This window comes from Parambassis ranga, chromosome 24 (assembly GCF_900634625.1).
Source record: "Parambassis ranga chromosome 24, fParRan2.1, whole genome shotgun sequence".
Lineage (NCBI taxonomy): Eukaryota > Metazoa > Chordata > Actinopteri > Ambassidae > Parambassis > Parambassis ranga.
This window is the reverse complement of record NC_041043.1, coordinates 12,587,761-12,614,785: the sequence shown is the minus strand read 5'-3', so window position 1 is coordinate 12,614,785 and position 27,025 is coordinate 12,587,761. Positions and strand designations below refer to the sequence as shown.

Sequence of the window (27,025 nt, the reverse complement as noted above, 5' to 3'; positions counted from 1 at the left end):
TAGCAGCAGCATGTGATTCTCTCATTAACGTTAGCTTACAGGGAATTGGTGCCCTCAACAACAAGCAGATGCTGACATTAAAATAAGTGTTAGTGTTAGCTTGCTAATATTTTTAATTAGCAGGAATGTAAATATAGAATGATACATTAGCTGACACCATAATACTGATATGCAATCATAAAATCTATCAATGAATAGATATAGGCAACCATCCAGTTTTATGCATTGCTATTAAGTAGCACATAAATCAGCATACAGTATAGTGGAGGCAGATGGGAATGTCATTAATTTTGTCGATGACAGTGAAAATGAAGGGATCCTCAGAGTTGTTAGGAATTAAGAGAACATGGATGTCTCTGCCAAATTCAGCAGCAGTCCATACAACACTTGTTGATATTTCGCTCTGAACCACAAACATGAACCAAAGGACTCAAAACTGAAAAGCAGGTGCCAAATGAACACAAGCTCCAATGTCATGACAGCCCAGCACAAGCAGACTGCAGCTTTGCATCATCGTGGTTTATAAATTCATCACAGTGAGATACGGCAGTGACATGTATTTCTGCTGCCTCTTTTTATGTGTCTTCCACACACTTGTCTGTGTTTGATAAGGGTAATGATGGCATGCTCGGTGCTCTCTGTGATATAGATGAAAATTCTATCAGTTTCTATTGCGTTTTGATCTTGCGTTCCTCTTTCTCTGTCTCTCTCTCTCTCTCTCCCCCTTTCCTCCTGCGCCCGGCTCTCTTCATCTCCACGTAATACATCCCTCCTCTCCCTCTCCTCTCCCTATAATCAAGTCTTTTTCATGTTGTTTTGCAAATTGCTGTTTGAATACGTCTTTTCCATCTTGCTCATTTTCATCTCTCGCTTCCTTCTTCCATATTTCCTTTGTCGAGACTTGGGCGGAGAGAAAGGTGCTCCTGTTAAGATGGCATAGCTATTTATGGACAACACAGTTCATACTGCAGTTTTTTATAAATTGGACCAATTTAATACATTACTTTATACACTCTGAACAGTACTTTGGGGTCACAGGACAAAACCAATTGTGACATGCTCCATTTTTCTTCATTACAGAGATCTGACATCTGTGGATAAAAGAGTGTGACAATCAGCCTCACTTTGATTTGTTCCATTTTACTCTTGGATTTGTATTGTTGCTTTGATGTGATTTTTCAACCTAACCCCCCGTTTTATCCATGAATAGATTGTGTGTCCCACATCCAGCAGTGTTAAGTTTGTGTAAACACTGATCTGACTGTCAGGGAGGAAAGCTTGGATCTTTATTCAAAATAACTGTTAATTCAATTTGCATGTGTTAAATAAGAAAAATAAAACAGTGCAATCACTTCACAGATGAACATTCCACTCAGATTATTTGATATTTTTGGCGAATAAACTGCAAATCTTCTTGGTGTTTTGCAGCATAGCAGAAGGAATGTCAGACATATAATGGTATGAAATTTGCCAAACGTCTCTGACATTTCTTCTTGAGAAGGAAAGTAAAACCCTAGACAGTGAGTGAAGAAGGTGGGAGAGATAGCGAGGGAGGGAGAAATGCGTCAGTGTTTGTCAGCTCAGTTTGAAATCCTGAATTCAGGGGAAACCAGATGGACAGACATCGCAGGCAGATCGCCGTCATGACTGGGTTAATGGTAAAGAGGGGCTGATGAGACATCATGACAGAGTTAACAGGAAGTCATGGAGCATGTCAGCCATGAGTCACTGGCATTGTCCCACGCATACTGCAGGAAAAGTGAATCAAAGTTAGAACCAACTCTTGAAGTGTTTTGACAGTTTCTTCCTGACAATGAAAACAGCCGATGACAAAACAATGACACCTCAAAAAGGAGTATGTACACATATATTTCTATATATTTTACCTAAATAAACAAGCACTTACTCTTAGGAACCAATGTGCAATATGTCCTTTACCTCCATGTTGCTTTCCCAGCTGTTTTTTTTGGCATCTTGGAGTTATCCAAATTCCACAATTGTTCCACAATGTGTTCCACCGACTTCTTAGTGTAATGCTGGAAGGCACCGTGCAGGAACTGCAGTGTGTTGAGGAGTTAAAAAGTGTGCCACCACTGAGACCCTGCTGGACCAACAGCAGGGATGTTGATGATGACAGACATGCTTTGGGCTACACATGGATAGGGAATACACACTTCATAAAATAAAAAAAAAATTAAAAAGTAGCTTTTTGTTAGTCATAGCAATATCGAGTTTAGCCTCAATGGCTGCTTGTGGTAGCCATGAACGTAAAAGGCAATGATCACAGGACATTCTGGTTGTTGGAGTTGTTCTACCCTGTGGGCAGAAAAGAACATCTCGAGTAGTATGAGTAGGGACTGTTTTTTTTATTTACAGACTTAATGCTTCTTAAATTTTGTTTTTTTTTTTAGAACTAAAAAACCTGTCTTGAGCCAGTGTTTGTGTTTAGCTACTGGAAAATATGGCCGATTCCATAGAAGAGGGTCCATAGATTGTAGATATTGTAATTTGCTTGCTTCTGGAGCCATCCCCCAGAGGCTACAGAGGGAACTGCACACATTGGGGTTCATTTTTTTTCCAGCTCTGCAGGTTGCAGCTTGAAAGGACTGTATTTGGATATCACAGGATGTCTATGAGCAGATATAAGGCAGCAGTTGTAGGTGATCTGTTGTAGGTGATTTCTATAGCTACACCTGATTGATGATTCACTGCCCTCTCTTGTTAGGACTTTTTTTTTTTTGCCTTTTAAACCATTTACGTTTGATGGAACTTTCTATCTGATGTGTATCTTTGCCTTCCGCGAGGCCCCCGTGGAGCCCCAGAGGCAAGATAAGGTGTACATCCTGTCTTGACAGTAATTTGAGTTTAAGCCTGAGTTTTATACCGTATATCGGTCTGTCACACTCCCATCTGTCCTGTCAGCCACTACTGCACTATCTAATATAGCAGCAATGCCTTAAAATTAATCTTTAAAAATATTTCTGATGTGGCATCACTGACACTTTTGGAGGGGAACCCTGTGGAGAGAGAGAGAACTGTCACCATGTGGCAAACGCACACACACTTGCATATTCACACCAGCTCACACCCTCACACATGCATACACACGGTCTTAGACAGCTAACTGTCAGTAGTCCACTGTGTCATATGAAAGATGTAGCCACCCTCTGGGCGTCAGATGACACACAGATACAGACGGCGTAGATACACTCATGCACCACGCTCAGACTGTCACTCATACACTGAGGGGGTGTGTGGGAGGGTTGTCCCACATGCTTTTTTTTTTTGCATACTGTATGTGTGAAAATGCATGTGTGTGTCTGTTTGCTCTGCCAGTCGTCTAAGAGCCTGTCATTCGTCATATATCAGTCAGATGAAACGTGAGGGGACAAATCCCCACCCCCCCAAAAAAAACATCACAAAACTCTGCCATTTTGATTTTCATAGCTGTCAAGGTGTCTAATTTCAAACATACAGTAGAGGGGTGGCCGCGGGAAAAGTGAAAGAATGAGAGATAAAAAAGATGGACAGATGAAAAACTGAAAAAGACTGACAGATTGAGGGAAGAGGAACGAGACATCAGTGGCGGACAGAGAGACAGAAAGGTTCAGACAGGCGAAGGTATGGTAAGATTTACAGAAGATGATTTGTCGTGGGTTTCAGCCACATGTGAATCAGTAGAGAGGGGAAGTGGGGACAATGGAGGAGTGAGTGGAAACACTGGGAAAGTTGGTGCAACAAAGCCTCTTTGGAAGATTGTATTGTTTATCTAACACAGTACAGGGAAAAAAAACTCAAATCAATCAATTTCACATTAACATCAATGGATACTGTTGTCGGTACAGGGCAGGCTTTTTACTGCAGGATAAATTGTAGAGAAATATGACAGTAAATCAAACTGCAAACCACCCAATTCATCCCTGAAGAAAGTAAGAAACTGATTGCCGAGGCCAGTTGTGAATGCTAATAGTCACTTAATATTACTCCTCTCAGTATTCATCTAGTGCTGCCAATTGGGACGATGAATGAGGGGATCCTGCATTTAATCATAGGAGTTGTAGTTAAAACATCCACCCTGATTCACTGAGTTAATCCATCAGCCCTGACTGTGTGTGATCAATGGATACATTTGTGGAAGTCGTGGCATGAAATTGCCTTTTTTTTTTCATCAACACATCTCCAGTGGGACATTTCTTCCAGCAAATTTTATTACTAGAGTCCTGAGATGTTATTACTCCTGATTTGATTTGATTAGTCATTGTTACTGTATAGTTCTCATGCGCAACGACAAGAGTGAGTTTTTAGTTGTTGTTCAAATAGAGCAAGCTGGTTAAGAACAGATTGGCTATTTGCCGCTGTACATAATGGATTTGATTGACTGCTGCAGTCAAACTTGTCTTAGAGTTTGGATGGTGTTCATTTTCAGCCTTGATTGAAATGGATTTAGCTTCACTGTGTGTGATATTGACCATTCATGCTAAAGTGCTACTCTGCCCATAGTTTACCAGCTTTTACAGTATATATCTTAACTGTGTTTTTATCATAACCAGGACCAAAGCTCATTTGGTTAAATAATGCCAGGTCGTGTGTGTTTAGGCCCTTGTTGGCCGTGGTCATAATGAGATTGTACATGCTAACGCTATAGTAGCTACATCTGATCAGACGGGTATTTACAGTGGCTAATCACAGATCGCAGTTTTTGTTGTTGGTCTAAATTTTTAGATGAGAGAATGAGATTAGATTAAATTATATAGATTAGATGAGATTTGATCAGATATATCAAAAAGAAGATTTTGCTAGATTAGATGATGCTTGTTGGGATTAGACAGATTAAATGAGACTACATGATATTACAAGAGATTAGACCGAAAGATTAGATTAAAATCAACAACAACAACAACAATCAACAACAGATAATATGAGATTATAATGGATTAGATTCTATGAAAGATTCAATGATAATTTAATTTGATAACTTTTTATTAGATTAGATTAGATTAGATTAGATTAGATTAGATTAGATTAGATTAGATTAGAAAATTTGGTTTGAATTGGTAAACAGGTAAAGGAAATAATATTTCTCATCGTGTTACTATTGAGCCTTTAAAGGGTCTATATATAGTTATTGAAGCTGGTGTGTTTTGAAGCAGAAACAATTCTGATGCCTAGACAACTGGGTCAGAACACAACAACAGCAAGGATGGGCTGCTGGGATCTGCAGAGTTTAGGTAATACTTTTTTTTGTCTGACGTTATCTGTACAAAACACCTTTTGGTTTAACAAACATTCTTTTGAGCCATTTTAAATATTCAGCTAGAGCATTATTTCTCTTTCCCTGCTCAGAAATAAAACACAAGCTCTGGTAGGATTCTGATTTACAGCTTAAGGCGTGGCTAAAGGGTTTACAAAATATTAACCCATTGAAAGCCTCTATTAGCACCCCCATCCATTAAATTGAGTATTCCGCCTGTGGTTGTGTGGAGAAGCAGTATAATTAGCCCACCTATCTGAAAGATGGAAGAGGTTAGAATGGCTATGTTGAGGCATTTGATTAGAAATGGTAATGGGTTTTGTATGGTTAGGGTCAGGGTTAGGAACTAGAACAGCCCTCATTTCTAAACCTGCCCCCAAGCTCACTCACACACACACACACAGACACAAACACACACTATTCTCTGACACCCCCAACAATCTGATAGGACAAAAGTGCCTTAAGCATTATGGGTTAAGACCTCATCTAACACCCATGGGAAATAACAGCAAAACAATGTAGAGAGATGCACCGTGACTGATTATATTGGTGTGAAATGACACAGGCAGAACGATGAAGAGGGTGAAAGCAGAGAGAGAAAAGGAGGACAGAGGAGCAGATAGAGATGGAGCTTCAGAAATAGAAATAGAGTGGAAAAATTGACTTAAGATAGAATAAAGCTAATATTGCCCCCTCCATCTTTTTTTAGCCTTTAGTTTCATGATCTGCTGAACTTTGTGGCTACAAGTTGACCTTTTTCATTGCCTGTCTGTTTTTGCTTGGTTCAATATAAAGCTGTAGGTCTGTGTGTTGAGCAGATGCTGGAACACACACTCCCTCCATTATGCCCTCTATCCATCCATCCATCCATCCATTGATATATCGATCCATCCAAAAAATCTGTGGTCTGTAATCGTCTATTAAGTTAGAACCAATAAGTTGACAGATTTTGGTTAAACAAATCCAGTCCAGACAAATCCAGATGTAGCACTGATTAGAATAACAGATTAGAATAACAACAGCTGTGTTTTGACCATTTCCAGCTTCTTTTTGTGTGGTTCCAGGTAACATTAAAAGCATTCCTTCCTCTTTGACTATCAGACCATCAGAGGAGAACCTGAATTGCCCCCCCCCCCCCCCCCCCCCATTCCTTTACCTCATGGGAGTGGAAGACAAAGGAAAATATGGAGGTGGGAAATTGAGGGGGGAATTGAGAGAAAGTGGAGCGGGGGGGAAGAGAGAAGGGCGGCTGCTAAAAGAGAGGGAGAGGTGGAGGGAAAGGCTGGGGGAAAAACAGATGTGGTTCATTGAAGCGGCACTAGCCCACAGTCAGAGACAAAGACCTGAGAGCATGAGTGCATGATCCTTAGCTAGCACACTGGAAATTATAGACTAAGTGTGTGTGTGTGTGTGTGTGTGTTATTTTATGTGTGTGAGATAGAGACAGGTAACAGGAGAGCGAGAGAAATATGTGGAGGAAACATGAGGAGAATGGCTCTTAACAAGGAACTCATGCACACAGTTAGAAATATAAATACAAGTATAACTCATATTTTTCATTTGTGGTTGCAAGCCAAACAGCTCATTTATCACCCCGTAGATTCATATCTCAGGATTATTTCAGAGCTATGGCTTCATCTTCTGAGTGGGTTAAATGTTGCTTTACTACATAAATTCCACCATATACAATCAATACATCACTGCCACAGCACAGCTGCAATTTAACTGGTATGTATTCCACTTCCACGGAGTCCTTTGAGCTTCGTCTGTGAATCCTCTGTGCAGGTTGATTACAATATTTTTGAATTTAGGGGATAAGGTTTTTTTTAATATCACATTTTGTGCAGCTGGAGCTCGCTGGCACTGGACAAGGAGAAAGGCAATAAGACACTTTTTTATTATTAGTAACAGTCTGGTTTCACTCAATTACAGACCCTGTAACCTCGACGTCAAGAAAGACGGCTCGGTTGAAAATGAAACGTGTATACCTCACTTTTCTAGTCTCTTCAAGGTGTGGTGTTTTTTTTTTATATTCAAAGGCAAAAGCACACACGACATCAAGATGCCATGCTGACAATAAGTACGTTTGAGAGTAGGGAGGTAGTTAGCTTAGCGTGTGGACAAGTTTGCTTCAATACCTTGTTATTAGCTTTTAACTGTATCTCCCTCTTTATGCTAAGCTAGAAGTCAATATTGACTTTCTAAACTGTAGAATGGCATTGGCTTATAATTAATGTTGTCATATTTGTATTTCTACAAGAGGCTGCAAATAAAGGAAAAATAGCAGCTGTCTTACAATTGTGACTTTTTTCCTTATTCAAGTTATTCAAGTGTTTAGCACAGCAACATTATTCCAACACGTTCAGTGTGTGCACTCGCCTCCTGTAATGTTCACTTTTCATTACCGTAACATAATGTGAGAATAGCCCCGAATTATTAGCAGTAAATCATGCCCGGTCTTCATGACAATTTTTCCAAATTCATCCTTTTGAGTGAGAATTATTTTCTGTGTGTATTTTAAAGGGGCTCATTAGAAATGCACTGATGGATGGCATTTCACTGTACTGAAATAATTATTGCCCGACTCCCAACCCCGTTAACGGAGAGAGAGGGAAAGAGAAACAAGAGCAAGAAAGAAGAGAGGTGTGAGAAATATAAAAAAGAAAAGAGGGAGAAAGAAATGGAGCACGGCAGTGACAGACGGAGGGAAAGGGATGGGAGAGAGGGAGCGAGAGAGAGAGAGATTTTACTCATTAAAAAGAGGAGCACAACATGAAGAGATGGCATTAATCAGAGCTCCGTGCTAATGAGGCATTTACTCATTATGCTGAAATAGAGAGAGGCCATAAAAAAAGACAAAGAAGAAGAAGAGGGGGGGGGGAGATACCTCAATATAAATTAATAGAGGGAAAAGTTAAATAAGGGTATGGAAGGAGGTGATGGAGTCAAGTGTGGGTGATAAGAAGGACAAGCAGGATACACAAAGAAGAAGCGTGTTGACTCAGGTGTTGTAAGGAAAACAGACTGTGTGAGGCGTAGCACTGACACAGGTTGGAAAATGGTGCTACAGTATGTTTTATACAGTATATGCTGACTTCTAGGAATTTATCTGTTTCGGAATTATCAAAAGCACCCGGTGGCATTTCTAGGAACATAATTGAATTTTGATGGACAAAGATTTTTGTGTTCATAAAAAAAAAGTGTAAGTGAATTTGCTTTCAGCGTGCTTTTAAAGAGCATTTTAAGCCCTTTCATTTGACTAATGGCATGAGCAAACGTGTCAATGTGGCACGCATGGAATGATCTACAGTATGTCTCTCTGTTAAATGGAGTTCTTAATATGTGCATTATTCAAAACAAGACGGCAGTCATAACCGATTCTTCGTGCACGCTGAGGCTCTTAGAAAAGAGACTTGCTGTATTGTAACTGCAGGCGGTCTGTGCTGAATGTTTCTCTGGGAGTGATTGACAAAAGTTAAGCACTTTTCACATTAGAGAAAATACACAATTAAGTCGACTAATGCCAGCGTTTTGTCTTCAATTGTGGCAAATCATCAGAATAATTTCTGCTCAATCTCTATTTTTAAGCACAAAAATCACATTACTCTTTAGTCCACATTAATATTTCCACCATATTCTGTCAAAGCATTTCTGTATTTACTATTTTTTGGCTTAAGATGTTGCTGCAAGAAAATTCCATGTCTCCATCTTTAGTGGATCTTTGAACATTTTAACATAGCACAGCTAAATATTGGTGGGTCTAAACTAGAAATCAATCATCGCTGCATACATTAAATGTTTAAATCAAATTTCATTGCAATGTGTGTAAAGATCAATGAATCTGTTTCTGCTGACAGTTATCAAACCGCGGAGCAAGTTGACCCATAAACCCCATCAGTAAAGTGTGCTTCTCTGTTTTAACAGCTCCTGCTTAATGAGACATAAATCAGAAGAACAAAAACTTAACTGCATCTCCTCAAACACAAACTGCCACATGTCAGTGACTGACCTCCTCATGACTCATCCTCCTTTCATCATTCACCTTTTGTTCCTCCTGTCATTTAGCCCTGTCTGTTTGGTTTCAATTAAAATGTGGTTAAACCCTGCCCAGACTCTGAGATCTGCCTCTGCCTCATCCCTACTCTGTTTTCTGTCTGAGGATGTAACTCAACCCTCTCTCACTCTCTCTCTCACTCTCTCTGTCTGTCCTGCCAGGACACTGACCTTGTCCTGACGTTCAACCTGTCCATGCATCGCTCCTGGTGGATGGAAAATGGCCCCGGGTGCAGGGTGACACCCATCACCCCTCCTCCCTCCTGGGCACCAGAAGACCACCGATATATATCTATATCTGGCTGCCTGATGGATTTTCAGTTCATAGAGGTGGCTCATTCTTCTCTGCAGATACTCCTGGCTGTAAGTACATGAGCTAAATGAGTGACTTTCTCTTACTCGACCTAATATACATGTTCTGGGGTTATGACTTTCAAAGGCATTTAGTGATGATGGTGCATCTCTGATCAGATTACACTGTCACAAATCTTGGTTTTAATAGAAAAATAGGCCTAAACACACTAATGGGGTGAAGTGTTCTGTTTTCATGTGTGACACAAAGCTTTGAAATGGATGGTCTATGCAGTTACACCCCCTCATTCATTAGGTTTAATGTATTCTAAAGAGTCTTATAACTATGCTATCCTTTTTGTCTGCTGGAGCAGGTTAGGGAATTGTGGGTAATTGTGCAACTTTGTGGTATATGCTTTAGAGTAAAATAAAGTATCTAGTATCTTAGAAGAGGAAAGTGAGGTTCCAGGCCCATCTGGGCTCAACACTGAGGCATCACCTCTCCTTATTTTTTATTATTTTTATTTTTTATTTTCTTTACCTAATATTTGGTTGGACTTTCATTAATGTACATTAGTTATTAGTTATTATAATAAAAACTACTCTATTTGGAGACAAAATCATACATTTTGATGTTTTTTCTATTGATTTTACACTGTGCATAATGGTAGAAGTTGATGAAGTGCAAGGTAAATTCATACCCAAAAGCTCCAGTAGATGGCAATAGACTAGTGAAATGGATATAAATTGTATTTTCCAGCCAGTTTCCACTGGAAATGAGTAAGCTAGCTATAGCTATAGTAACCTATTTGGCAATGTGGTGCCAAATTGTGCCAAACTGAGTGTCCGCCTGGTGATATCCTTACTAAAACCTTTGTGAAGGCTTTGCTCTTTGTTCAAATTCTATCAAATTTGGTATATTTGTAGCCAAGGAATAGCTGAATGTGATCAATGGCATCTGTGTACATAGAATCATTGTTGGCATAGTGTTTTCCTCTGTCAAATAGGAAAAAAACTTAGGCGAGGATAAAATTGTTACATTTCTCCTGTAGTTTTTTCTAATTTACTCAGGCATACTAATAGACACAATATTTTAAACACTGGAAATGCATTCTCTGAGGTCCCTAGATGTCCCTAGACACCAGGAACATGCATATGCACATTATTATTGTGGTGCATTTCTTCATTTTCTTCGGGAATGTCTTTTTAGGTGATTTTTTCTTTTAATATGGCCAGGGTTTAAAGGGTTAAGTTAATAACTTCACACCATCATTAACATAGAATGGGCTGGATAAGCTGCTCGAGTTTCTCTTTCGCTATCTCAGTTTTCTGTACGACTTTAAGAAGAAAAAAAAAACCTCTCCTCTGTTTTCCCTCTGAATGTCTCTTACCCTTGCCTTCTGTATTTTGTCTTCTGCACTGTCAAACTGTGATAATTAGGAGGATCAGAAGAGAGAACAGAGAGAAAAATAAATACCAGGAATGAGGGAGGCCTGCCACTTTTCATCTCAGTCTTGGCTGCACTGTAGAGAGCGCACACGTTACACAGACATACAGACAGTAAACACACCAGTGCTTTAATGTGACTGTGTGCATCATTACACCGGCAGGAAGAGAAAAAGTTTGGGAGTGAGTGGATCTTTGTCTTTCCTTTTTTTTTTTTTTTTTTTTTAATCCTGGATCGTCCTGCCTTCCTATGCACGACCAATCCCCCACCCCCGCTCCTCCTCATGCACTCCCTGTCGATCGATAGTGGTACTTATAGTGTGGCTGAGTGCCAAGCCACCTCACAGCTGTACCACTGTCTCACTGTAATTGGTGTGTGGAAACACTGTCATGCTCCATGAGCACAAACTCAACAGTCTGACGGGTTCGCTGGCTGACTGGCTGGCTGGTTTGGTGTAATTGACTAAGTGAGGGGTTAGGGTGTGTGTGGGTTGTATATAGAACTGAACGACTAGTCGTCCTGGCATGATAACTTGGATTGAAAAGGGGCTTAAAATCTGACAGCACTTGTCTGGATATGTAACTGAGATTCAACAAATAAACATTAAGATGTGTCTGGACAGTGTGTGGAAGCAGCATAGCCACTGAGGCATTACAGCTGTCAGGTTCTTCGACATAGCCTGTTTTTAACTCGGCTGGGTGGTCAGTTGGGTATGTGATGGGCTAGTTTGCCCGTCTAACTGGCTCACTGACTGTCTGATTTTGTCTCCAGCTTACTGAGTTATAGGTTTATATGATGTAACAGTTTGAATGATGTAAAAGTTATTCCTTATTTCTACAAATGTTTATTTCATAAGAACTTGTTTCACATAGTCTCTCCAGGCTTTATGCCATAAATGCAATACCCTGTGTTAGTGAGAACTGTAAAGAGACGTATGAAAAGATTGTTACAAAAACAAAACAAAAATGTCCCTAAATGAGAGAGGCGACACATTTTCTCCTTGCAGCTCTGCCGTGCACACTATGGTTGTTCTCCTGATGGTGAACAACCTTTAGCTGCTGAGAGGTTACTCTGGGTGCCCTACATGAGTTGTTTTTGGAGTGATCTTTGTTGATAGACCACTCCTGGGAAACATAGCCATGGACCTGACATTCCTCCATTTGTACACAACCATCCCTTAAGAGCCCACACTCTTTAGAGATGGTTGTGTAACCTTTCCCAGCCTGAGGAGCAGCAACAACCGTTTGTATGAAGTCCTCAGAAATGTCCTTTATGTCATTATATACGTGTTCACTGAACAGATGGATTCTAATTTGGCCTTCAAATAAACAGCTAATCCATATTTAATACCTTTATTTATAAAGAACTTTTTAAACACTCAGTTTCAAAGTGCTGTACAATAAAATCCAAGCAGGAACAACAGCACTTGGTTAAAATACCATCCAGTAAAATTCATAAACACAAGGTGAGTCAATAAGACATAAAACAATTTAAATGTTTAAATATATGTAATATTGGATCATATTCTTAGATGACAAAGCTAAATATTTTAGTTTCATTTGTTTGATTGTTCCACAGTCAGGACTTGTGTTGAATTCTGCATATTTAACCTAACCTGGTTCAATAAGGTTTATGTTCAGAGTTTCATCACCACTCTTGGTGCTTGAATTGTTCAGGTTTGTGTTGTGTTGAGTGTGATGAAATGTTTATGACCATATCCACTCTCTGTATAGCGCTACAGATCAGCTGAGGGAATACCTTATTATGCAACCATCTGGAGCCATATGCATGGTGAAGCCCCCCAGAACAAGCCATCAGTATGAGACTGATCATAAGAAATATAGTACTTGAATCTAATTATTTGGCTGAATGCAATTCGTTTTAATTAGGACAACAAACTAAAGTGACTTCTCACTCCCATTTTGGGGCAGAGACAGATGTTCTTCAGTTGTTCATTTACACACACACTATCCATGTTATAATTACACAACTTTATTATTATATATATGTTGGTTCAACTCATTTACAGACTTCACTTGCTGGTTAGCTGTTGCCTGTTTTCAGGAGCGGACAGATTAGCTTCCTAAACTTTACAGTTTCTTTACAATGTGTTGAACACCATCTGCGCTGAGACAGAGCACGGGGCTTCTCCTGGGGGATTCAGGGAGTATTGAGTGGAATGTAGGCCATCACTGCCAGACTGTAGCACAGTGGGGAATTGCAGAAGCATGACTTCTTTAATTACAGCTTTTTTATAGCTTTATTGTAGCTGCTAATAGCAACAGACAAAGTCATAATTAAATTATATTTCCCAACAAAAACAAAGCATCTTAGATGGCACTTTCTGATGGCACAGTGATCTGGAGTGCATGTGTGCTTAAGTCATTTTAGGGATCATTTCAAGTGCAAGAACCCCCTTTGATAGGGGGGGGATCTGCCTACGGTCAGAGCTAGTTGCATGGCACAGAGCAACCTTATGGATTTGTATTTTAGGAACACTGAGAACTCAAATAATCAAACATGCCATTGATATATGGTGCAATATCATTACTGATATGTAACCATCAGGCTGCTGCTATTTATACACTCTTGACCTTTAGCTCACTCTGCTGCAGCGTCATAATTCAGGGGCTGCATTCTTCAAAGGATGGAGGATTTCCTATTCAGAAGTCCTATACAAAAGAAACGTACACCTGCAATTTATAGGTACATGTAAAGGTGTGCTTCTTTGTTCCTTTTACTGAGTGCACAGGGTTTTCTTTCTCTCTATGTTTTTCTTCTTCTGGGTATTGAAGGATCCGCTCAGTAGATCCTTCACTGCAGGGGGAGCTTTTAAAATGGAACAGTCTGGTCAGACTGAAACACAGCAAGTTCTCACATGTCTTTTTAGTTCCAGGACTTTTAAATCCTTAGATAATAAAAAAGGTTTTCAAATAAACCTTTAAGACACTTTTGAACTCCAAGTCACTCACATGAAGGTAGCGGCCATAGACTGTATTAAAAAAAAGTTTCAGCTGCACCTCCACCAATTGTTCAAAAGCGATGGCCCTGGCACTGCCATCTTAGAAAAAGACACCATCTTGGAGTCTGCACAGTAGAGATGAAGAGGTGAAGCCTCATTGCCTTAACATCCACCCACTTCCACCACGAGCCAGAAGCTTTATTGTTGGCTGCTGACTTCCCCCTTTTTAACCTAAAATGACTAAGACCCCTTTTACACTGGGGAATTCAATCCGGCTAGAGCGGGATTCGGGCCGTATCTGGATATATCCGAATAGTTTTTTTCTGAGTCTGAACAACGTGAATCCAGATATATCCGGACAGATCTCGATCCACCTCTTGGAGGTGGATCTAGCTGGATTGGCTCAAGTGTGGCTCAGGTCTGAACACAAATGTGGCTACCGAATCTCGCTAGCGATTCACAGGGACAGTGTCCGGGTTGCATACAGAAGCCGTATGTAAACAGCCATCAAACTATGACAGCTTTACCCCGAGTTTATTTTAGACATTGCTACAAAGGAATAAACTGCTTTTTGAACCGAAAAAAAAAACAAAACTATGTGGTTCTACTGTGGCCTGAATGGACACTGTATATTACGAGGCGCCACCTAGCGGTTTGGAGGACAACAAACAAGCCGGATTAAGCCGGATTGAGCATGGACACGCATGTGTGATAGCCAGATTCGAAAATAGGTCTGAACATATCCAGTTTAAGGGCTATTCGGATTCAATCCCACTCTAGCTGAATTGACTTTCTCCAGTGTGAACGGGGCCTAATTAAGCATGCAACATGGAGTAGGCTGGGTTCAAGACCTATATGGCAGCAAGGCACCAGTGGGTGACAGAGACTGTTATAATGTTTTGTTGCTCACTATTATTTGCTACAGAATGCTGTTTCTAATTGTATATGTGGTGGATGTCGCTGGCCTCTGACAGTGATGTCATGTATGGAAGCTGCCCAGATTGGTTTTTCAAAGATCAGGGAAGACAGAGAACAATGCATGAGGATTGAATGTCAGTCAGCCAAAGCAGCCTCTGTGCGCCGCTGCACTAATCCCACATTTGCTGAATAAGTAGAACTGCTCATCTTTCTTTCTTTTTTTTCTGTGTATGTTTCCTCAAATTTAAGGTAACACTGAGTCTTCTGACTCAATTAAACAGAAGCACTGTGCATCGGTGACACCAGATGAAAACAAACAGACTCACTCTGAGCAGAGCTGAGACTTTTCACTTCATTTGTGCTTCACTTGTTTTTGCTGTAAGCTGGGTGAAGTTTTGCACAAACAGTTCAAACAAATCTAGATAAAAGCCATTAGATGTAATTATTGATTGTAGCAGTAGAGGGATTTTTTTCAGTGTAGCACTGGCTGACAAAATGTTTTCATCAAAAATACATTTATTTTTTTTTATTATTGTTGCTGCTACAAGGAAAATTTGAGTTTTAATCCAAGAATGACACCTACACGATGACACCGCCATGATAGAATAACACACAAACGCAAAGCAAGATTCTCTGCCGTTAAGTTTGATCTTGAATGACTCAGAATTCATTATAGATGTAAATAAGAGACAGTGTGATATGATTTCTGGTGATCTGATTCAGTTTCTTTTCTCAAACATTGGGAGAAAATGAGTGCGGCCGTCAGTTTTTTCTGCTGCATTTGTTAAGGCAAAATGCAAAACTCAACTCTCTCTCTCTCTGCTAGAGGACAAAGACAGTCACTGAGTGACTGACCTATAGATGTCCTCCCCTGGCATCTGTCCTCACTTTTCTGAAAGGTCTCATCCCAAGATGATACCCCTGAAGTTTTTTGTAGATTTCTCTTCCTCACTCAGCACCAGCTGTTTGACATTCAAGTAATTTCTCCCTGTGCTGCTTTCAAAACTTCCAGGTGCTGTTAGAATGTCTGCTAAGGGAGCATTTGGGACTGATGATTCATTTATCTTTTTTTAGAATAACCCTGCAAATGTAACTTTTACCTACAATATAGGAACTGTATCAACACTGGTTGTATCCCGGCCTCCTGAACCTTTTCTTGTCTTTTCCTTATGTATTCCTTTACCTTATTATTGCAGCTTTGTTTTTATTTGTAGCCACCCTTTTTAGAATAGAATAGAATAGAATAGAATAGAATAGAATAGAATAGAATAGAATAGAATAGAATAGAATAGAATATACTTTATTAATCCCTTTGGGAAGGTCCCTCAGGGAAATTTGGGTACCAGCAGCAATACAACACCAACAGTCAGAGCAAGAGTTAAATAGAATAAAATAGAATATAGTGCAGTAAAAAATAAAAGATAAGAGGAATTATTTACATATTTTAGTGGCATTTTATAAAGTTCTAATGTATTTCTAATTTTATTCCCATTTCTTATTTAATTCTTACTTTTTATATTGACACCAACGTACTTTAATCGTATTTTTTTTTATCATTTTGTAATCTTTGAATTGGACTGCCTTAATTATGGCCAAGTAAAAGCCTTAAAATAAGTTTACTCTGTATACATGTCTTATTAAAAACTAGGCTTTCAAGTGTTCCTTGTATATATAATGGGGTCTGTTGGGAAGACATTGTGAAACTGGAATGTGTAACTACAGTGCAGTCATTATCATTGCAAACAGAACATTCTGTTCAAGCTCTGAAGGGAGAAAGAAAATGTTACAGCCAGCTGCAGCGGAGAGGGAAGAAGAAGATGTACATTTGACAGTTTATTACCCATACCATTAGCTTTCTCTACCTTAGGATCTTGCCACTAGGTTTTACTGACTTAGTGTTGCATATCCAACTACATTTGCTGTTTACCATGGCAACAAGCACCTGCTGTACAGTGTGTTTAGGAAATGGGATGAAGACTGTCCTCTTGCCTCCCGGGATCGTGTCTGCCACATAAAACCGCATAAAAATGGTTTCGGCTGTGAATGAGACGCTCGCTGCTGTGAGGTGATGCAGGGGAGTTGTACAAGTTATTGCTTGTCAGGCTGATCAGGGCAGGGATCCTGTCTGAGTCGATGCAGAAGTGATGCTATTTCCATTTCCACTCATCGCTTCGTACACCCTTCAGTCTCTCTGAAGTGGGTAACCTTAATCCACAGACAAAATGGAAACAGGAACCAGCGTCTCTCCAAGAAACCAGGGAGCCACTCTCCTGTATTCAGCGCACAGCAATGCAAACAGGAGCTGAAAGAGAGATTTCAGATGGACAGAGACAGAGATAAGAAAATAAAAGTGTGCACAGCTGGAAATTTACAGTTTAAACGTTTGGATTAGCCGGGATTGAAGGTTGTGAATACATTTATCCAAAGTAATGGTGGTTCAAAATAACAATATCGATGTTGTGGCTTTTGGTCAGAGTGTTCGTGGGACCCCCTAATACAAGCTTGTGAATTATGTCTAATTGTGTAATTGCGATAGTTAATAAATGGCAACAGGCAAGAGTAATATGAGGCTGGAGCAGTTAGCTTGCTAGCTGTGCCTAGGATACACAGCAGGACTGTGGCGCTGGAAAGGTAAACAGTATAATGAAAAGCTAATATCAACCCAAATAAAAATCCAACAAAATAAATGCAACCGCTTGACAATGGTAGTTACGCCCAAAGGACGCTGATGAAACCAGTGAAGTGAAATTTTGCAGGTTTGAAATGAAATGTTGTTTACTAGCCTACAGTTGTTGCCGTCACAAATGAACAATGTTTACACTGGCTTTTATATATTTATATTGTTGTAGTCTGCCATATTATTAGCATTAGCTAAAAAAAATATGGAGAGCATGTACAGTGAAGAATGTTTCACGTATTAAATGTTCACAATTCCTCCTCCTCATTCACTCACACCCTGTGACCAGCTTCCATGGTCAGGCTGAATGTAAAATCATGTTGTTGTTTTTGTATTTATGTTGTGGGTTTTGCATTTGCTGGGCCCTTCTCGGCCACCGTCAGATATGACAAAAGACACAGAAACATTATAAAGCTGGATGACAGAAGCCATATGCAGAACCATAATATTATAGTTTTATAGCCTGAGTCCCAGGCAGTGTGATAGAACTGATGGGAAATAAATAAATAAAGTTAACTCCGAGGGTGTCTGTGTTCTTTTAATATATTATTGTGGATGGTTGATGTCTTTTGATCAAAATCTTAGTCACAGCAACATCTGTTCCAGGATGTTTTGTTCTGTATTTCAGATTAAAAAAATGTGTTTTGGAACAATTTGACCCTGAAAAACTTTAGCAGGGTTCACAATAGACTAAATATAACTTTTTAGGCACAAACTCAGTCCCTGCAACAAACCAGATAAGACACACACACACAGAGAGACAAGTCACAACTCCATATGCTAATATTGGTCGAGCCCAGCTATCTTATTTGGATTTCCTCATGTCAGGAGGAGATACAATCAGCCTCATTGTAAACAGGATATTGTGTTTACATGCAGCAACACCAAAAGTTGAGTTTGGAGAATATTAACAGGATATTGGTGTGCAGAGAAACACACTGTGTCACAGCTGATCAAATGTTCTCTATACCAGTGTGGGCATGGCTCTCTGCACCCTGTGTTCAGTCGCGCTAACCAAACTGCACCCCAAAGTCATTTTCAGAGGCAATGAGCCTGCAGACGACAGAACGAGCTCCGGAGCAGCTTTTTTTTTTTTTTACTTCTTGTGTCAGGAAACTCCTCGAACTCTTGAAAGTCGTTTAAATGACATTTTGACTCTGCGAAAGTTAAAAGTCTCCTTCAAGCAGAATGAAAAATCATTTCAGTGGGATTGGCAGGAGACAGGAGACGCTGCCTGTGGGCTGAGGTCATCTTAATCTCTCAACATACAAACTGCTGTCAGCGCGGCGGCAGTGGCAGCTGAGATGTTGTAGCCGGAAACGTTCAGCCGCATCTTTGACCTGTGGTACATTTTTTTACAGCATTTTTGCTGCATAAAGCAAATTGATTTTCTCATCATGGTTGACTCCCTTTGGTGACACTGGCAGCATTGTCTCTGTGCTCGGCTCAAGTAAATGCATCCCTACTCGCAACAAAAACATATTTCTGTGACATGTTTACTTTACTGAGGCAAACGGAGGAGAAATAAGGAGAAGTGGATGGGATGTAGGGGCAGAGAGGGAATAGTGAGAGAGTATGAGGAAGGAGGGTGGAGAGAGGAGCTCTGGGAGCTGAACATTATTTAGACTAAATGAGGTCAAGACCTTGAGGTATACGCTGAATCTCAAATGTAGCTGCTCACATTTGCAGCTTGCTGTTTATGTGTGTGTGTGTTGGCATGCATCCATGTAGTCAATAGAATACCAACCAGGTCAATGTCATTTTCCACCGTGCTTAAAGCCTTACTTTAAGCATTAAGGCCTCTTTATTCAGGGTAACGTGTGAACTCAAACCCTCATACAAATGAGTGTACCTCCGTCACCCGCACGGCTCTTCCCTATTTGTCTCTCTTTCCTACACTTATCATCGCGGGGTAATAAGGTCGCTAAAATGCCAACTTTACATTTGACTGCACCTTCCTGCATCTTTGCTCCAATCAGACGCCTTCTCTGATCAGTCGCCTTGGTAACAGAGAGCCAATGACAGAGCGGATCAGAGAGAGAGAGAGAGAGAAAAGGTGTTCTGCATGTGTGGATGATGGCTGTATTAATGTCTAAACATCAGACACAAACACACATTTAATACTCATCTTTAACAATCACGGCACATTGTGCAGCTGCTTTTTTTGACGTTTGGAAGCATTCGAACAAATGTGAGGTTAAAGCACAGTAGACCAAGCCAGAGAACAGAGCTGCTGCTGCTGGTGCTGCTGCTGCTGGTGGTGGTGGTGGGGTAGTAAGGTTTTCGTTTTGATGATAGCAGCTGAAAACACAACTATCTGGCCTGACATTGTAATACCAAAGCAATAGACAAAACTGAAAATTCAATTTCAGTGATCACAATCTCACTTATGTTTACCCACAAAGCCATTATAGAGAGGCGATTGTGACACATTTTCTTTCAAGATTCGTAGACAACCATAATAACATGAAAATCTGGACTAACCTTGTGGTTGTCATTGAACACACCAGACATTCACAGTGTGTGTGTGTGTCTGTCTGTTCATTGATTCAAGTGCTCTATTTTGGAGCAAAATACCACCGTGCTGTTCTGCTCCACTTAAACCAACACCTGTTTTCTCTATCTGTTCCTACTATTTGTTCGATGTCCGTGCATCCTCACTCCTCTACCATCTATTGTGCACAACGGAATAATCTCTTCTTTTTTTTCTTTGTCTCTAGTTGGTGGGGTTTATCTACGCCTGCTACGTGGTCAAGCTCATTTCTGAAGAAGAGGATAGCTGTAAGTGTCAACAACAGTCTGCAGTCTCACACCATTCTCAACTGTCTGCACATCATTAAAAGCAAAAACTGAATTAGCTGAATATTTAAAAGACTATTTCAAATATTCAGCGATTCATTTTAGAAATGATTTGTTGGCCTCAAATTAGTCAATGAGATGCTGGACCCATCTACAAGTGGAAACCAGAGAGAGGAATACCCCTAAAAGTACCACATTCAGGCATGTAGCACACATCTAGAGCCAGCTGGATAGACTGTCACTGCCAGATTCTAGCTGCAGTGAGGTAGCTGATCAAGCTAATTAACATTAGTAGTCTTTGGCTGGTTGAAAATGATGTGTGACCTTTGCTTTGTTTTTTCCAGTTATTCATGTAAAACAAGCATCCTGTAAAAAGGATTTTAATTATACACACGATGCTACATTCTTGATGTGGCGCTAAAGATTCAGGGTGACAATAATCACTGTAGAAGGCATAAGAACAGCATAGTGGTCAGATTAGATGGATGGATGTAGCCTTAGATTAGCAGCAGGATCAGAATCAGAATTCCTTTATTTATCCTGAGGGGGAAATTCTTTTTGTTACAGACAAGAATAAAAGATGGCATGAAATTGAAATATAGAATAAATATACAAATACCTAGGTAGAATTTAAATCCCTGAGTTGTATCTAAAGAAGAAGAAACATATTTACTACTGTATAAAAACCTTTACATAGTAAAGAGCATGACATGAATGTACCAGTATTCTGTACAGTGTCTGACTGTTACAGTTCAGAGTTCAGTAGTTTGATGGAGACAGGCAGGAATGACTTCCTGTGTCTCTCTGTGGTGCATCGTGGGAGTCGGAGTCTGTTGCTGAACGAGCTCCTGTAGCTGGTCAGCACAGTGTGGAGCGGGTGAGAGGGACAGTCCACTATGGTCTTTATTTTGGACAACATCCTCCTCTGACACACCTCTGTCAGAGAGTCTAGGTCCTCTCCTACAACATGGCCGGCCTTCCTGATGATTCTGTTGAGTCTGTTTATGTCCCTCACCCTTAGACTGCTGCCCGACAACAGCATACATGATGGCACTGGTCACCACAGACTGATAGAACATCCTGAGCATCACCCTGCCTCCGAAAGTAGAGGCGACTCTGGCCCTTCCAGGGTCCACGTTCTTGCACCAGTCCTGTCTGTGTGTTGTGACCCTGTAGTAAAGGACAAAGTGGGTTAAGAATGGATGGAGGTCTTTACATGTCATTTGTTGCAAAGGTTGGCAGAGCCTCTGTGCTTGTTTCTGCTGGCTGATCTGTGCCTTCACTCTCTTTGGTGAAGGTTTAGTGAATGGACACATTTGTAACATATTTGGTAAAGCAGGTTTGAGTGGGTCGCCTTGTAAAGTCTCCCTTTCACTCACTCTGCTTGTTCATTCTCCCCCTTTTAACAAAGAGGCAGCTTTGAATGAATCCATCCTGGACTGAGAGCTGTTCCCAACACTTTAGATTTCAAAGTGAAACCTGTAGCCTGCCTGTTTCACAGCCAGGCTCATTTATTATTATTTATAGAAACACACAAAGAGAATAAGAGGCAAGAGTGAAAGGGATGAAGGGAGGGAAAGTACATTCATGCCAAATCAAAACTGTCTTTCATTCACACTCACAATCCTCCACTTTCAACCACCATCACCAAGCAACAGCCATGGAGCAATAATGAGGAAGTAGAAGACGTTCACCTATTCATTCATTTGTCTTTATTCAGTTTTCCATCAATCAATCAGTACAACCATGCTGATTGGGAAGTGTGCAACTTTACAAAAGCAACATTGATACTTAGTAAGTTGCATTTAAAGCATGTCTGAGCCGAAATGAGGCAAATCAACATGTTAATACAGCGATTGTTGTATTCTGGATGCAGCGTGCATCCGTGTGCATTAACTCCAATGAGCCCATTTACAAATGGCCATCAGTTTAGTTATTCCATTAAAGCAGACGGGACCGCTCTTCCCAAGGATCAATACCCATGCATGTCTTATTCAACACTGGACTTGAGGATGCTGTTTACTCACGCATAAATATTGATAGGTAATAAATGCAGACCGGATCAGTGGAAAGAGTTTGAGGGTGCTGAGGAGGAGACACGTTTCCGTGCTTTTTCTCCTACTCCGGGCAGATAGGAGGCTGAGAATGACAGAGGAAATTATCCCCGCCTGTTATAAAACCGTGGGTCAGCACTGAGAGGCTCTTTACATGACAAACCTATCTCTGTACTCATTAAGGTCACAGTAATCATCACACTGAAAAGAGTTCAGAGGAATAAAACACAACTCTTTCATGGAGTACAATTGAAGTTCACTGGTTATTTTTTTAAGCGTTTTTTTTTTAAATGCTGCATTTTAATAAGCTTGGTGGTGACAGTAAACCTAAAATGCCACACTGCTGCTGCCTCCGTGTCTAAATAATTAATGTCCAACCGTTATTGGCCTTTCTCTAACTGTTGTGTTTTGGCCCTCGGCTCTCAGTGTTGCACATTTCTGCTTATTTTGCCCCACAAGAGAGCAGATGTGGAGACAAAGATGAGACACCGCCAGAATCGTTTTTCTATTCATGAGAGTGTGTTGTGGGTTGTGATGTGGAACAATGTTGTCTTAAATTAGGGATGATATCCACCTGTCATTAGTGTATAGACAGTGTGAAAATATCCACAGACAAGTTTACATTATACATCATGTCCTATAAAAGAGACATGATCATGCTAATAAGAATTAAAGAGAGACAGATACTTTACAGCCAGTGGATTTTTCTTAAATATAAGGAAACTATCTATCCTGCTTCATCCTGTACAGAGTCACAGGGGGGCTGCAGGCTCCCAGATGTCAATGGGTGAGAGTCTAGCCTGTCTGTTTCAGGGCTAGGACCCCGTTCACACTGGGTACATCAATCCGGCTAGAGCGGGATTCGGGCCGTATCTGGATATATCTGGATCGCTTTTTTCTGAGTATGCGAGTAACGCGAATTCGGATATATCCAAAATTGATTTCAATCCACCTCTAGCCGGATTGGCTTACATCTGGCTCAGGTCTGAACACAAATGCGGCTAGCAAATCCCACTAGCGATGTGATACTTCAGGTTCACAAAACCCATATGTAAACAACCGTCGAACTACGACAGCTTTGCACCGAGTTTATTTTCGACAGGGCTACAAAGGAATAAACTCTTTTTGAACTGAAAAACACGAAAGAACGTGCGACACAGGATAAAAAAAATGTCTGACGCATGCGCACGTGGTGCTACCGCGACCTGAATGGACTCTGTATATTACGAGGCGACACCTAGCAGTTTGGAGAAGAACAAACAAGCCGGATTAAGCTGGCTTGATAGCGGACACGTGTGTGTGATAGCCAGATTTGAAAATAAGTCTGATCTGTATCCAGCTTTAAGGCTATCCCAATTCAATCCTACTCTAGCCAGATTGACTTTCTCCAGTGTGACTGGGGCCTAACATATAGAGACAAATGACCAGTCACACTCCCAGCTAGGGCCAATTTGGAGTCCCCAGTTAACCTAACTTGCACATCTTCAGTTTGTGAGAAAAGGCCATAGTAAGGGAGAATGTGCAAACTTCAAATAGACAAGCCCAAACCAGGTACCTGTTTGCTGTGAGGCAGCAGTGCTCCTGATGAGAAAACCAACTAGGAAAATGGCAAAAAGCCAGTGAGAAAGTGTGACATAAACAACAGGAGACAACCTGTGTTTCAGTGTATATGAAATGGAAAATGAATACGAATATATAAGGAGCTCAATGTTACGGGCTTTAACAGATTTAGACTATTTAGACTCACCTCCATCCATTACCTCCTGGTCATCTAGTAGCAGCTGGAGCCTGGACAGGTTTGTCAGTCTACCACATGACGACAAACACACAAACACATTCACACCAACAGGCAATGTGTAGCTTCCAGTCCTTTTAAATTACATGCCAACAGTTAGAGAGGAAATTCATGCAGACATGAGTTAAACCTCCACACAGATGAGAGATAATATTTTAATACTTCTTCTCAAACACTATGAGAATTAAACAGGGATCAAACTGAGGTCTGTAGCCACTATTAAGGATTAATACCTATAAGCACATCACATGTGTCATTTTCCTGTTAACTAAACAATAATTGTCTCCCGAATAATTGTGGGATCTGTTGTAATCTTCATGTTGCTGAGTCTTAAGTCCTGAATGTGGCTGTGGAAGGTGCAGTGTGGGAGAATAAACAATAATCAGGGAGCTTTGGGTGAAAAAGCTAATACTCACTGAGGACCAATGAAGATTCTGACTTGCTGAGGAAACTAATTACTCTGATAATTGTGCATGCATTAGTGTGTGTGTGTGTGTGTCTAGGAGATTAATCATCATCAGTCAGTCTATCTGTCTCAGAGCTGCTCAAATGTGTCAGATTCTTATCACGCAGACTCGTGCACACACAGATATAAACACCTCAAGATTCAAAGTAATATTTAGATGCTCGATCCTGATGTATGTGGAGGCAATTAAGATGTTTTAATTGAAAGAAAACATCAAGAAATTCACCAAAAAATGTCTGCCCCTTTGAAGTTTTCACCGATTCTGAGAGGATTGTTGATGTTATAAGGCATCATTGGGCATAACATAACAGCTTGATAGGCAGCACGTTGACAAGGTTAGAGGCTCCATTTCCTCTTGTGATCAAAGGGTCGAGCGCAGCAGAAACTCTGCTGAGACTATTTGACTGCAGCATGAATCAGCAGGAAACCCTTACTGTTCACACCAGGCCGTTCTGCCACAATGAAGGAACATATCAGGCACCAGCTGAAACTCTGAATTGTCGCAACAAACAGCTGATAATGAGCTGAATGATCATAAAATACCACGGGAGAAGTGCTAATAGAGAAAAAAAAGGACATATTTTCCCATCTGAAGGTGTAGTTTCACACGCATACAGTGTGCTTGCTAAGATGCCAGATAATTATTTTTGAAAAATTCTTAAAAAAGGTATTTCTCATAAATTTGCCAGACATTGTATAGGCAGTGGCAGCTAGACAATGGCTGTCTGGTGATTTCAGATGTATATAAATGAAAAAGGAGCGAGGCAATGTAAGTGGAAGAGAGGCCACCCACCTCTGATTAGAAGGCATTAACAGTGCAGCACAAAATCATATCAATGTGCAGGAGGTTTCTGATTAAGATTCTGTTTTGTGTTTGTTTGATCTGTATCAGTACTTTCTGTAACACAATGTAAAAAAAAAAAAGTTGAAAAACTGTTTTCTGTTTAAGTCTGCAGCTGTTTCCCTGCATGTTTATGCTAAGCTAATTAGCTCTTCCTCAGTTTAGTTTCGGGATTCAGGCCGTATCTGGATATATCCTGATAGTTTTTTCTTAGTCTGAACAACGCGAATCCGGATGTATCCGGATAAATCTTGATTGGCTTACATCTGGATCAGGTCTAAACACAAATGCAGCTAGCGAATCCCGCTAGCAAAGTGATACTTCCGGTTTACAGGGACAGTGTCCGGGTCGCGTACAATAGCCATATGTAAACAACCATCAAACTACGACAGCTTTGCCCCGAGTTTATTTTCCACAGGGCTACAAAGGAATAAACGAGTGACATGGGACAAAAAAAAACGCATGAAGCATGTGCACACGCGGTCCTACCGCGGCCTGAACAGACTCTGTATATTTTGAGGCGCCACCTAGTGGTTTGGAGGACAACAAACAAGCCGGATTGAGTGGGGATGCACGTGATAGACAGATTTGAAAATAGGTCTGAACGTATCCATCTTAAAGAATATCTGGATTGACTTTCTGCAGCGTGAACGGGATCTTAGTCAGTACACAAGAGTGGTGTCAGTCTTCTCGTTTAAAGCATGGCAGGAAGTCGAGGCATTTTAAACCAATTATCCTGCTTGTTTTGTAAATGAACATTCCTGAAAGTGTTAGCTCATATTTGGGCTCATGTGCTGAGAGCCAGATTCCACATTGTACTTAAGGTTTTCAAAAATTGTACTGAATAAATAAAAAAAAAATCATGTTGCTGATCAAGGCGAGGAAGTATCCTTTTATGAGCTCTATAACATCAAAGTAAAGAAAAATATCATGGCTTCCTCTCTGCCTCAGTCAGACCGAGGCAGCTCCCCTGCTGGCAGCTCCCCAGCTCGGGATTCTATCTTAGATAATTTAACAGTTAAGGGTATTCTCAAGGCATAAATGTATCGCTGCATACGTCTCACAGTCTTACTCCTTAAAATAGATTTGGATTTGCATCACAGGATTTTTTGAGGCCAAATTTTCACTCTAAGCAGTTTCATGCCCACAACCCTGATTAGCAGCAGGAGCAGCACTGGTTCTGGTACAAAATGTACCGTTGAGACCTCTGTAGGTGTAGGAGGCCTGAAGCTATGATTCATCTGTGGTGGGAGGTTCCCATGTTGATAACCACAACCGCATGAATTCTCTAATTTATGTAATTGTATTTTTTTTTTCCTGTGCAGTTGATTTTATAGGAGGGTTCGACTCTTATGGTTACCAGGGGCCTCAGAAGACCTCCCACCTTCAACTACAACCCATGTACATGTAAGTACGCCTGTGTGCCATTTGCCTACACCACATCAGTCACAAAGATGGGGCTTAAACTCCA

At 40.5% G+C, this 27,025-nt stretch overlaps 1 protein-coding gene across 2 annotated transcripts in view; it reads left to right on the top strand.

The window, feature by feature from the left end:
• Positions 1–27,025, top strand: part of nkain2 (sodium/potassium transporting ATPase interacting 2) — a 69,206-nt gene that overhangs the window by 35,194 nt on the left and 6,987 nt on the right. For both annotated transcript variants that reach the window (XR_003669567.1, XM_028396586.1), the window contains exons 4-6: positions 9,467–9,667; positions 20,320–20,380; positions 26,880–26,961. Coding sequence is in view for 1 of the 2 variants with exons in the window: in XM_028396586.1 (XP_028252387.1) it covers positions 9,467–9,667; positions 20,320–20,380; positions 26,880–26,961 (344 nt within the window). In the remaining variant the exon portion in view is untranslated. The remainder of the gene's footprint in view (positions 1–9,466; positions 9,668–20,319; positions 20,381–26,879; positions 26,962–27,025) is intronic.